The 12,608-nt window shown below is 33.9% G+C and overlaps 1 protein-coding gene across 2 annotated transcripts in view; it reads right to left on the bottom strand.

The window, feature by feature from the left end:
• LOC107625183 (CLIP-associated protein) overlaps positions 3,898-12,608 on the bottom strand; it is a 13,137-nt gene continuing 4,426 nt past the window's right edge. Inside the window, exons 6-21 of one of the 2 annotated variants that reach the window (XM_016327757.2) lie at positions 11,269-11,430; positions 10,663-10,760; positions 10,129-10,203; positions 9,982-10,050; positions 9,820-9,905; positions 9,633-9,750; positions 9,339-9,437; positions 8,900-9,257; positions 6,952-8,750; positions 6,448-6,549; positions 5,960-6,064; positions 5,747-5,821; positions 5,599-5,667; positions 5,410-5,478; positions 4,545-4,646; positions 3,898-4,358 (exon numbers count right to left, since the gene is read on the bottom strand). In XM_016327757.2, the coding sequence (XP_016183243.1) occupies positions 4,197-4,358; positions 4,545-4,646; positions 5,410-5,478; positions 5,599-5,667; positions 5,747-5,821; positions 5,960-6,064; positions 6,448-6,549; positions 6,952-8,750; positions 8,900-9,257; positions 9,339-9,437; positions 9,633-9,750; positions 9,820-9,905; positions 9,982-10,050; positions 10,129-10,203; positions 10,663-10,760; positions 11,269-11,430 (3,548 nt within the window). In that variant the 3' untranslated portion in view covers positions 3,898-4,196. Of the gene's footprint in view, positions 4,359-4,544; positions 4,647-5,409; positions 5,479-5,598; positions 5,668-5,746; positions 6,065-6,447; positions 6,550-6,951; positions 8,751-8,899; positions 9,258-9,338; positions 9,438-9,632; positions 9,751-9,819; positions 9,906-9,981; positions 10,051-10,128; positions 10,204-10,662; positions 10,761-11,268; positions 11,431-12,608 lie in introns of both variants that reach the window. The other variant, XM_016327756.2, reaches the window with a different exon arrangement.

Raw genomic sequence — 12,608 nt, 5'->3', positions numbered from 1 at the left:
GACTTCAATTTTTGTATCTAATTATTATTTTCATATTTAATACTTATTTTATTTTTTAATTTTTTTTTAATATAATTATTAAAATTGATTATAATTAAGTTTACTATGATTTAAAGAATTTAATTATATTTTATTAAAAAAATTTTAGAGTTAAAATATTATTTAAAATAAGGTTTTTAAGTTTTTATTTATTCTTTACAATCTGATTTTTATTTTCTTAATCGTTATTTTTAAACATCTAATTTTATAGCTAGAAATTTTTATTTTTTATAATTTTCTTAATAATTTTCAAATATCAAATAAACAACTTTAAAGAGAAAATTATTTGTTATCTTTATACGAGTGGTGTCCATATGAAATAGATGAATTAATTTGTATTCAACGTTATAAAAAAAAAAACAAGCTTTTATATAATGGATGAGATTTCATTTTTGTCTATGTATTATAATAATAAGAATTGCTGTAGTTTATTCTCTTTATTTATTTATTTTTGTCAGAAATTTCTTTAAGCATATTCTGTAAGATTAGAGAAAATGAGTAGAGAAAGCGCCGCATCTCCATTGCTGGATTAACTCTCATCGAAGTTGAAAGCTCTGGTTAAGTTATGCAAGAAATATCTGGTCGTCATTTAAAAACAATCAAAATGTAGCATTTTTTCATCCTTATATTTAAGTTCATTTAAACCTTGCAATTGACACGATTGATAAATTGAAACTCAGGCCAACCAGATTAAAAGTAAAACAAAAACAGTCTAGCTACGCATCCAAGTATTTTTGACAACCAAGTTAGCTCAAATTTAACAAAAATCACTTTCATCACACCAGCATGCATACACGCGCATTTCAATGATGTAAATCCTTCTTCGTCTTCGGTTTTGCGTTTGCGTTCTTTCTTCTTCTTCTTGACTTTCTTTCTTATTAGTCTTCGCATTCTTCCTTCTTCTTTTTCGCGTTCTTCTTTCTTTTTCGTCTTCCTCCTTCATCGCATTCCTTCTTATTCTTCGCGTGTTTTTTTCTCGATTGTCATTCTTTTGTTGCTACTGTTGTTGTTGCGTTTTTTCTTTTCCTCCTTTTAATTGAGGTTTATTTGGATCAACAAATGAATTCAATGTGTTTTTGTTAATGATCGAGTCTTTTTGACTGCTTATTCAAAATTGAACTAATTTCAATTCATTTGTGAATTGAAATTAGATTTACTTGATGCTGCTGATAAGTATTGACTAAATTTTTTATTTCTCAAGTAATTTGGTTTATTTCTTAGTTTAATTGAGGTTCTTTTAGATCCAGAAATAAATTGTATGTGTTTTTGTTGATGATTGAGTCTTTTTGACTTCTTGTTCAAAACTGAATTAATTTTGGCTTATTTGTGTTAATTGATGTTCACTTGATACTACTGATAAATATTGACCAAATTTTTTAATGAGTAAAGTATCGTTTTTGTCCCCAACGTTTGGGGTAAGTCCTATGTGTGTCCCTAACGTTTAAATCGTCCTATTTGTATCCTTAACGTTTATAAAAGTGATTCAATGTTATCCTACTATCAATTATACTAACAAATCAGATTATATTTTTCAGTTATTCTCACTTGGATGTATTCATTCTCAATTAGGTCTCACTTGGATGTGTTCGATTTTAATATTATACCCACTATTTGTGTTTAGATTCAATTATATCCCTAGAAAAGTGAATTATGTAAATGTTGTAAGAATTACTTTCAACATTTAATGAGTTATTTTTCGGAGTAGATCATCGATTCTATTCCAAACATTTGTATTCTAACTTCAAGAAGATATTTTTAAAACTCAAACTAAAGCGCTCATGATGTGTAATTGACGGCAGGATAACATTGAATCACTTTTACAAACGTTAGGGATACAAATAGGACGATTTAAACGTTAGGGATACAAATAGGATTTACCCCAAACGTTGGGGACAAAAACGATACTTTACTCTTTTTTAATTCTTAAGTAATTTCGGTTCATTTCTTAGTTTATTTGAGTTTCATTTGGATCCAGAAAAAAATTTGGTGTGTTTTTGTTAATAATTGAGTCTTTTTGGCTGCTTGTTCAAAACTGAACTAATTGAATGGAATGGAATGGAATCTAATGCAATTGAATAAAGTGATAATGAATAATTTTATTCTTTTTTACTAAAAAATTTTGGGCAATACTTATCAGCAGCATCAAGTGAACTTCAATTAGTACATAAATAAACCGAAATTAGTTTAGATTTGAACAAACAGTTAAAAAGACTTAATCATTAACAAAAATACATCGAATTCATTTTTGGATCCAAAAGAACCTCAATTAAACTAAGAAATAAACCGAAATTATTTAAAGAATAAAAAATTTGGTGAATACTTATCAGCAGCATCAAGTGAACTTCAATTAACACACAAATGAATCGAAACAAACTAAAAAATGAATTGAAATTATTTAATGATGGTATCAGAGGAAATCAGAACTAATAGAAATGTTAGCAAAATGTTGGTGTTATTGGTGATGACGATAACAAAAAAGAAAAAGAAAAAGAAGACAAAACATTGGGGAGAGGAGGAAGAGGAAAAGGAAGAAGAACTTGTGTGTGCGAAGAGGAGGAGGAGGAGGAGGCGCGTGTTTTTTTTTTTTTTTTTTTTGAAAGAGAAAACATGTTCAACACACTCGGTGGAGCGTACAAAGACAGAATTGTAGCCAAGCAAGTCCTATGTCATCTCCGGCATAGCCATCAACAACATGAGTCAGCTTTTACACCACTCCTTAGAGCAACAAAACGACCTAGCAACACACTCCACCACATCCGTTGTCTTGTTCTGAAAAATGAAATCATTTCTACACAGCCAGATATTTCCATATAACCGAGAAGAAGCTCACTAACCATTTTTTTCGCATGTCTTTTTTCAAAGGCATCGTCCTCCAACTCTCAAAGTGCTCTTTTATGGAGTTTGGGATGCTCCAAACCCGACCCATATGATTAATCTATGCGCACCACTCCAAACCTGACCCATATGATTAATCTATGCGCACCACACCTGTTAAGTAAACTCACGCATAACAAACAGATGTTGAATTGATTCAACTTCCTTGTTACACATAACATAAATATTATCACTCTGTTCAATGATGCACAATCTACTCAGATGATCCTTTGAGAAAGGAGACGCATGATTCAAAAAGTTGTTATAACTTAGTTAGACTTAATTAAATATTTTACTTAAATATAGAATTTTATTAAAACCTAAAATCTAGTTCGTTTTTAAATAAATGTGCCTTTGATTTTGTCGGGGTACGGATTTGCCATAATATAGGGGTTAAAAGATTTTTGTAAAGTTAATCCAAATATTTCAATAATAAAGAACTAAACTTTTATCGACCAAAAAAAAAATTAAACTTTTCTTTTCTTGGTACTTAGAATTAAGAATTTTATAAGGCAATTCGAAGGGTATGTCTAAAATCAGCCCAACCATTTTGTGCGTATTAGATACGTCATTTTTTATGAACCATTAGATTTTATTTATAAAGTCTATCAGTACTCCTCTTTCATAACATCATTTGATTTTCATTTAATAAAATCTAATGGTTCATAAAAAATGACGCATTTAATGCGCACAAAATAGTTAGGCCGATTTTAGACATACTCCAACTCGAAGAATAGTTCTTCAGCAAAGCATAACCACCCACTCAATATTAGGACTTAGGAGAAATTAGGTCCTAACTGCTGAAACCTTTAACTATGAGCCATTTAAGAACAGTTAACTAATACTATGCTGTATCTTTACATGTCAAAGGCGTAACACACCCAGTCCCGGATTAGGGCTACAGGCAATTAGGCAAAGATGCAACAACATTCATGTAAGAATTACAACCTGAATCTCGGGAAATGAGAAACCAAAACCAAAATATTGAAGCAGCCGAACCAAAGAAAAAGAGATCATATCCATTATCCAAAGCCATATAATACAATCAATCAATTCAATGTTGATTACAGTTTGCGCTTTGTATTCCCCCGCCAGTACTCTCCAAGTCAAACAATGGCAGGGAAATCGGAAGACCAAAAATACATATATATAAGACAAAGATGAGGAAAGGAAAGACAATGAAAACACACCAAAAAAATTTCACGAATGCAGATATACAGAATAGACAACACAAAGAATAAGAAAACACTCCAAACCCCACAATTTTCTTCCGGACGAACCAGCTAATCATGAATGGCATCAATTGCTTTTCCTGTTCTAGCCTGCGAGATTCGATTTGCATAAATGGTGACCAACTTCAACTGCGTGCTGTTGAGCCCTTCCAAATATGGCAAGAATGCTTTGCCAAGCATGATATAGATATCAACTAGACAGAAAACAACAGTCTGCACCAAACATCATAGACAAAAAAATGAGAACAATGAAAAAGACAGTTACATAGAGAATGGCACGTGAAAACATGCCAAAAATAAATAGCAAGAGAAGTAACATCAATTCCTCTAATTCAAAGAAATCATTTATAGTCAGTCACGTTTACCATCCATTTCGTATACTATTAAACATTAAGGTACCTTACGAACATCTGCACTCTGGTTTCCAAAAGCTTCAAACAGAGAAGGCAAAAATGAGGGTAACTGAGCCATCAGTTCCTCCTGAGAAAGTTGGCCTACAAGCTGATGAAAATGATGTCCAGGTAATTAATATATATGTTCATTATGAAATTTTAGCTCATGCACACAAAAAGATAGGTCACTGGCTAGTCTGATATGGACCCACCTAAACAACAACAACTACAAAGCCTTATCTCATTAGGTGGGGTCGGCGATATGCATCCACCTAGTTCTAGAAAAATATGAAATGTAATAATAGTGGGCAGCAAGCACAATACAACAATAGAGAGAAAGAAAAAGGGAATTACTTTTTAGTATTAGTGATATGATACCCACCTACAATTCTGCTTACTATCACTAAATGATACATTATGTATCTTTTCCTTGGTAAATTTAAAACCGGGACATATTTAATTCGACGCATATAAAAGAATCCAGGAACTTGTGTGAGTATATTGATCCAGCCGTTCTTGACAAAGTCAAACCAATGACATATTGGTTTAACTTATCCATGATTTAAAATTTCAAATATATATACATATAAAAGAAAAAGGGTTAAAATAATGTTTTTATTAAAAATAAGATCAACCCGGTCCAAAGATAACCTTTCTACAAGTATCACCAGCATATTGACATTGGATATGAGTTTAACGGGGAATTTTTCCCAATTTTGAAGCATCATCATTTCATAGGGATGGGGATACTTCCTAGCTCCTACTAAGAGTCCAAGCAGAAAGAAGCTTTAAAAAATAAGTATGCCAAAGTAGAATTCATTTAAGACATCACTGATAGGAAACCATCATTTGCAGCAAAACTTGATCATTACCTTTGTCAAGCAATTTATGCAAGTAACAAGAGTTTTCTCATCCTCAGTAACCAATAGGGGGACAATAACCTGAAATATTTTAATTATTGATATCATTATTAAGTTAATAAAGTAACCCAAGTCCCATTCATCTGAAATACATTTACAAGCAAGAAGAGCCAACAAGTGAAAAATTCAAGAAATACATACACTTAAACATCTGAATGGATCATGCTGGGATAAAACAATAGTCAGGCAGTGCTCTGCTTCATTTGAGACCTGAAAACAGGACGAAATTTGCTGAAATTAGGAGAAGAATTAACAAGAAGACAAACAAGAACATCGCAATGTTGGATACCTTAGGAATTCTATCCTTTGTTACATTAAGCAGCTTTTCAATAACAATTTCGACTGAACTTTCCATGGCATCTTTCTGGAAAGAATAAACAGAAAGATAGAACAACCTCTTATTATATTCCAAAAAGCCCATAAAAGAAATATGTATGGTTGCATGTACCAATATAGGCAAGGGCAATAAAACAAAGTGGAGTACATAAAAGGGGGTAAGAACCTGGTTTTTAAGCATTTCAACAAGCATTGAAAGAGCAAGCTCTCTGATTGAGGAATCTGAATCATCCAGCACCTCAAGCACAACTGTCAGAATCTGATTGAAGTACTGCAATGACGATGAAACAAACATCACAAAAGACAAAAAAGAAAAATCTAATATACTGTGCTATGCCGCAATGGTGGTTAACATGATGAAAAAATTAGGACTTAAACTTTTCACAAGCAAAACTTCTCTAACTTCTAATGTCATAGCTGATACAGCAATCAAAGAATTAAAAATGATCATTATATCCAGCTTTAGATGCAATATGTTTTCAAATATAGAAAATGTATATATTATTACTTAATAGTAATATTCATAATGAATTCAAAAACACTTAGACGATAACAGGAAATAACACTGGTATGATTATGAAGTTCAATGAACTAAACTTCCATTCCATTAATCATATAACTTGGGGCCATGAAGGAAGTATTATCAAATCATACCTGTGTCCAAACAGAAGGATCATTTACTATGGATGCTTCAACGAGCTGTTGAAGTGCAGTCTGCTTACTTGAAACAGAACTACCATCATCCCCACTGCATATCTACACAAAACAAATAAAATATCGTTTTAAAAGCAGGGAAATATAAGTATAGAAACAGCAGCCCAGTGCATGAGACTCCCGGAAACTTATGAAATAAGCAATTCTAGCTGGTGTAGTTAGCTGCAGCATGATGCTATAGTTCTAAACAACGATTCTGATTATGTCTTCAACATGCGCTCTTGGCCGCCATATGGGTTAAAGCACATGAACTTTATTTCTTCATATGTTCTGAAAAGGGATTTCGTTGATAGATACTTTCACTTTCTATATTTTCTGTATTTTTCTGTTCTTAAAACAGTTATCTTACCTCATAACCAAACTCTCAAAATCAAATCTTCTTCATTCCAAAATACAAAATTGTAAAGACAACTGTAACTCTTCTTTTAATAATTTTAAACTTACCATATGAAGAATTTGAGGAATGCTTGGTCCTGTCATGGAGTTAACCTTTACAGATTCATTTGAGTGATGATTATGGTTCAGCTCAGACAAATGTTCTTTGTCATGTCCAATGCTTTCAGCAGTATTTGAATGTTCCAATGACATAACATCATTGCCATCAAGATGTGATGACAGACCCTCAAAACTCATGCTACCATCCACTTGTCCAACTTGGCTAGAGTGAAAACCTAGGTTTTGACCTATTGAATTGACCGTGTATGGAAGATTGTTAGTTTTGGAACCAAGAAAGCCACCATTGGAATCGGTTTCGAAATTCTGATATGGTTGTTCCTGGGTTTCATCAGAAGCTGCTTGACCAATACTAGTTTTAACAAGGGTTGAATCTTGGGAACTCCACTTCCTGCCAACATCACTATCTAGTGAACCAGCCGCATACCTACCAAGGTAATGAGTTTTTCTAGACAAACCAACATAACCATCTTCAGACGATGTTCCTGCAGCATCAGATGGATCATAGGAAGACTTTGATCGTTGTCGCTCTTTCTTGTTCTGCAGATAGTTTATTAAGTCTACTTCAATACGAGGGGTGCGTTGTTTAAGAGCTCGTCTCAAAGAGTTCTGTTCCTCGACAGACAAGCCAAGAATATAATTCAGAACAGCAGCTGTATCAAAGTGAGTGTACACGGATATAATGCATGTAATAGCTGCCTCTTTAAGCTTTGTATTTTTATCATGAACCAATGGTGTTAACTTTGTAAGCCATAATTTTAGGATGCCAATATTAGAAGCACCTTCTGGATTCATTGCATGCTTGTTAAAGGAACTAACTGCAAATTCAATAACAGCCAATTTTGCCTTTGGAGACCGTTGTTCATCCAGTGAGCGCAGCAATGCTGGTAATAGAGAATCTACACTGTATGTTTTGCCAACAACTCCAAGAGTTGTTGAACCTGCTTGCTTAACAACATCTTTAGGGTCAATTAATCGAGAAAACACATGAGGTAACATCCGTTCCATATAACCCTCAAAGGGCTTTCGGCATGCAAGAATAATTTCTGCAAGTGTGGAAAGAGCAGCCTGTGCAACTTTATGGTGAGGATCATCCAAGTGCCGGAAAAACAACTTCATTACCTTCTCAAAATTCTGGATTACTTCCTGAATTCCTTTTTGACCTTGCTGCAACAAAGAATGAATATAATTAAAGGCAGAAACCCTAGCAGACCAGCCAGAACCCGAATTAAGCCCTTCATTCAGAGCTTCATGAAGAGATGCTGGTCCATCTGAAAAGTTTGAAATCTCTGCAGGAGATAATTGACTATCGTCAAAACTCCTCCTCCTGCCAGTTGACGATGTACGTGCAGCAACATTCTTTCTCAACAATGGCCTCTGGAAATGAGGTACATAACTACTGTGAGAATCCCTAGCAGTGCCTTCTCTGTATTGTGTATCCATATACTGTCTATCCATGTTGGGGTTCATATATCGCCTAGCCTCTCTGATCTCATTGATTTCGTCAACAGAACTTCTTTCTTGAAATCTTTCAGAAGCTCTTTTACTTGAATATGTTGAAAATGATGAAGGCGGCTCCGGGCCAACATTACTGTGATATGATAACTTGACAGAATCTTTGGAAGCCTGAATTTGGGCCATTATGTCAGACATACCCAAACTACCATTTCGGTTGCTACCTTTATTGACACCAAAAGAAGTTGAATCCCTTGCTGAAGTGCTAAGCAGACGATTTGATGCCGGGGCAGCAGCAGGGAACGGTGGATCCCGAGATGATGGAGGGTCAACTCCTGCACTAGGGACAATAAGAGATAAATTTAGCCGCTCACAAATAGTTCAAAATCCACACCACAAGCACTTGTAATTATAGAATGACAACAAATCCTGAAAAGTGAAGTTGAGGTAGAAACAAAAATACTGAACAGGTAAACTTTGGTACCTAGATCCAAACTTGATGACCGGAGTGCAGATGAATTACGTTTATCGGACAAATCCAAACCTCTAAGCATGCTTTCAATAGCAGAGACCTTCTGTTTGCTTGCATTCAATACACTTTCCAAACTACGTTCTGTACCTTTACCAAGTGATTTGGCTTGTGAAAAAAGAACACCAGAGGAAACCGATGTCCCTGATGATAGACTTGAACTTCTGTCCATTGCAACAATAGCAGAGGTTCCATAACCAGGTAGATTAGAGGAAGCAGATGCCTGACTAGTTAATGACGTCAGTGCAGTTCTATCACGAATGGAAGGGGATGCATGTCGCCTATGCATTCCTCCATCCTCTTCATTTATTAGCTGCAAGTTATGTTTACCTTAAGCAAATGACTAAGGAAATGAATGCAAGAAAAATAATACTACTGACATCTATATGTGTACCCTTTGAATAGCAGGATCAAATGATGAAAAAAGACGACGGGAGCGCTCAGGCCAAGTTTTTGCAAACATACGGTAGCACATCCTTGCAGTAGACCGCACCTATCATGTTTCATAATCATGTTATAATCATTTTCATGCACATATACCTTGCCACCAATGATGTGGTCGCATGTGCATGTCAATAAAATGCCGAAATAATACAGAATTTATATTTACCAGTAAGAAGGTATTTAAGTCACAATGCAACAAGGTTTTATATTTACCAAAAATTAAATAACCTACAATTAAGAATACCTCACTCATGGCATCTGAAACACAACACCTTATCATATCTTCATACAAATCAGCTGATCGCTGTATTTCTGGTGCATCAGGCCAATGTTCTAGAATCAAAAGTGCATAATCACAACACCTACAATACAAATGATATAATTAAAGCTCAAAGCACTGGCATATCTTTCCTATGAGTAATAATACACACCTTGCACGAAGAACTGAACTACGATCATTTTTTGCACAATCAGCTATACGAGGAAGCACACGAGAAACTTTACAGTTACGCAGCATCTGGAGAGTAGAGAACCAAAGTGAAAATGAGATGTTGCAAGGAGATAAAAGACTTTTAATAAGCATAATAAATTACCGTTTTAACACAGTTATCTGCAGATTCTGCAATTACAAGCACAGTAATCACAACCAGCTTCAGAAGGACCTGATTATCAGATAAAGCATTAAGATTCTGAAAATGTAACTATCATCATTGAAGTTCTAGACAAAAGGTTGAACTTACTGGTATGAACATTTCAGCACATGATTCGAAATCTCCTAGGAGGTCCTTTGACAAGAAGCATAATAAATGGCAAGCCTAGAACAAACCAAATACAAACAAAAAGCATTTGTGAATTACTAATAGTAGTTAAAGATCAAGGGCAGAACTTTGTGTATAACATGCACTTATGTCTTACGTGATAACATTTCAATCCAAGCTAACATAACGCCAATCAAAAATAATGGGAGAAAAGCAAAAGAAGATCACAAAAAAAGAGAGATACACTGTTTCATAGTTTGCTATCTACCTTTCCCGAGTTTATATAGTTGAACACCCTCTAGGTCTGGTTGGAGCCAACATATTTTAGGAAAAAAGGAGTACTTCAAAAGGGAATATTCATCAATTCCTTCATTCTATAATGGGAGGTGGAACAAGAAGCTATAACTCATAACTCACCACAATCCAATGCATTCCAATAACATCAATAATTACATAAAGTAATTCTAACAATAATGATACACCAAGAATAGGAAACCAAGTAAAATGTCAGTGTACCTGCTTCACAATGCTAGACCTTCTATCCGATAGTTGGGTGGTTAAAGGTCCAACAAGCTGCTTTAGTAGTCCAGAGAAACTTTGATATTCAGTAGCACCTGATAAGGTGGTATCAAAAGAAATTCAGCATTAATGTCAGAATAAAAAAGCAGATATCATAATTCAAAATATCCATGAACATCAAAATAAAAAAACAAAAAAAGTAAAGCCACCGTCCATTAAAACTTAAAAGATAGAATTTTAGGTGCACCACATGTTTAACTAACAAGCCCCTCCTGTGTGTAAAATCAGGATTACAAAATCCACACTTCTATAAAAGGTGGCTCGCAACAGATGCTTTAACCATCACTAAATTTTTCTCTTTCTTGTCCAACATATACATTTATTTTAATAATTATCAGTTGAAATAGTTCGATTAATAAAGGCATAATGAACCAATAGCTACAAGTAAAACATCTTTCACATTACACAAAGCTCATATTAAGATATTCTACAACAGCAACTTTTTCCAAAACAGGAGGAACTGAGGAAGTACGTAGTTTGTCCAAGCATATAAAATCCGGTAACATACTACATATTTCTGAGAAGAATACGGAAAACACCTACCTCCCAAAACAAGACCTTCAATTCTCTGCATGGCAGCAATTCTAATTGACCAGTCCTTCTCAGGAACGAGGGTCAATGCAATCTTCTCAATTTCCCTGATTAACTCCTTCTCTGAATACACCTTGATAGGATCTATGGGTTTCTCAGTGAGATCACCTTCCCCTGTTCATAATTAACCATCAAACATGATACAGCTTTAGTAAAGAACATTGAAAGTCCAACACTTAGGCTGACCAGGGAACTGAAAGTGTGCATATCAACTTTTTGAAGACATAGAACGTAAACAATATATACTGTGTAACATGAAATTATCCAAATTTGATAGTCTGGATTTTATTAATCTCTTCATAATATTACTTTATCTTCCTAGAATAACTTTACTTCCACCACCAACATCATCTAAATTTTTCCACAATTCGCACTTGAATGCTATATTTCTTACTAAAAGAAGTTCGGAGCAAATATCCATCATCTTGATTACTAAAAATTTTAGTACTACAATGTACCGAAGGCAGAATCTGAAAAAATCAAGTAGGCTGAATTGGTGGAATTAGAAACCAGCCACAATAGTAACAAAATCCCAATTTCTAATTATAGATTGACACCCAACATGAAAATAATTACAGCACAAGTTGCCAATTGGAATAGCAAGTAGCACTCATCCTCATGTGTCAAAATTGATATTCTCAGAACTCCTACCAATCATGATATGAATTGAAAGCACTTAGTGATAGAAAACCAACTAACCTAAAATGAAAGAAAAATAGGCGAGACCAAAAAGAAACATTTAGGGGATGATTGGTTTTCTATTTTCATTCTCAATAAAAACAGAAAATATGTTTGGTGGCACACAATTAGAAACGTTTTTGTTGAAAATATTTTCAAAAAATACACACAAAACTAAAAACTTTGTTTTTACATTTACAGCATTTTCAAGAAATTGCAGTGTATACGATTGATAATGTTTTCATTCGAAAACGCGGGGGTTATTGTTAAATTAGGCTGATTTCAGCCTTTTTATGATACAAGGCGCAGGTTTGATCCTACAGGATAACAGTTTTTATTAAGCCTCAAACAAATGGTAGTGCAAGTATTGGACAACCATTTGTTTGTGATTTTCTTATTTCATCTTTTGAAGTTATATTCAGTTGTTATCACTTTTGCCTTCAAAAATTATTCAACATTAATTATTATTTATTTATTTAAAATAATATCACCGTACAATTTCAATTCGTTATTCTTTTTGTTCCAATTTAAGTTCAATTTTCTTATCCAATAATAAGGTCATTGTATATAAATATAAAAGTTAATCTAGGAACAATATATTCATCTTTTTAAAA

This window comes from Arachis ipaensis, chromosome B02 (assembly GCF_000816755.2).
Source record: "Arachis ipaensis cultivar K30076 chromosome B02, Araip1.1, whole genome shotgun sequence".
Lineage (NCBI taxonomy): Eukaryota > Viridiplantae > Streptophyta > Magnoliopsida > Fabales > Fabaceae > Arachis > Arachis ipaensis.
The sequence above is the reverse complement of the archived record's forward strand: the minus strand, read 5'-3'. Positions and strand labels throughout refer to the sequence as shown.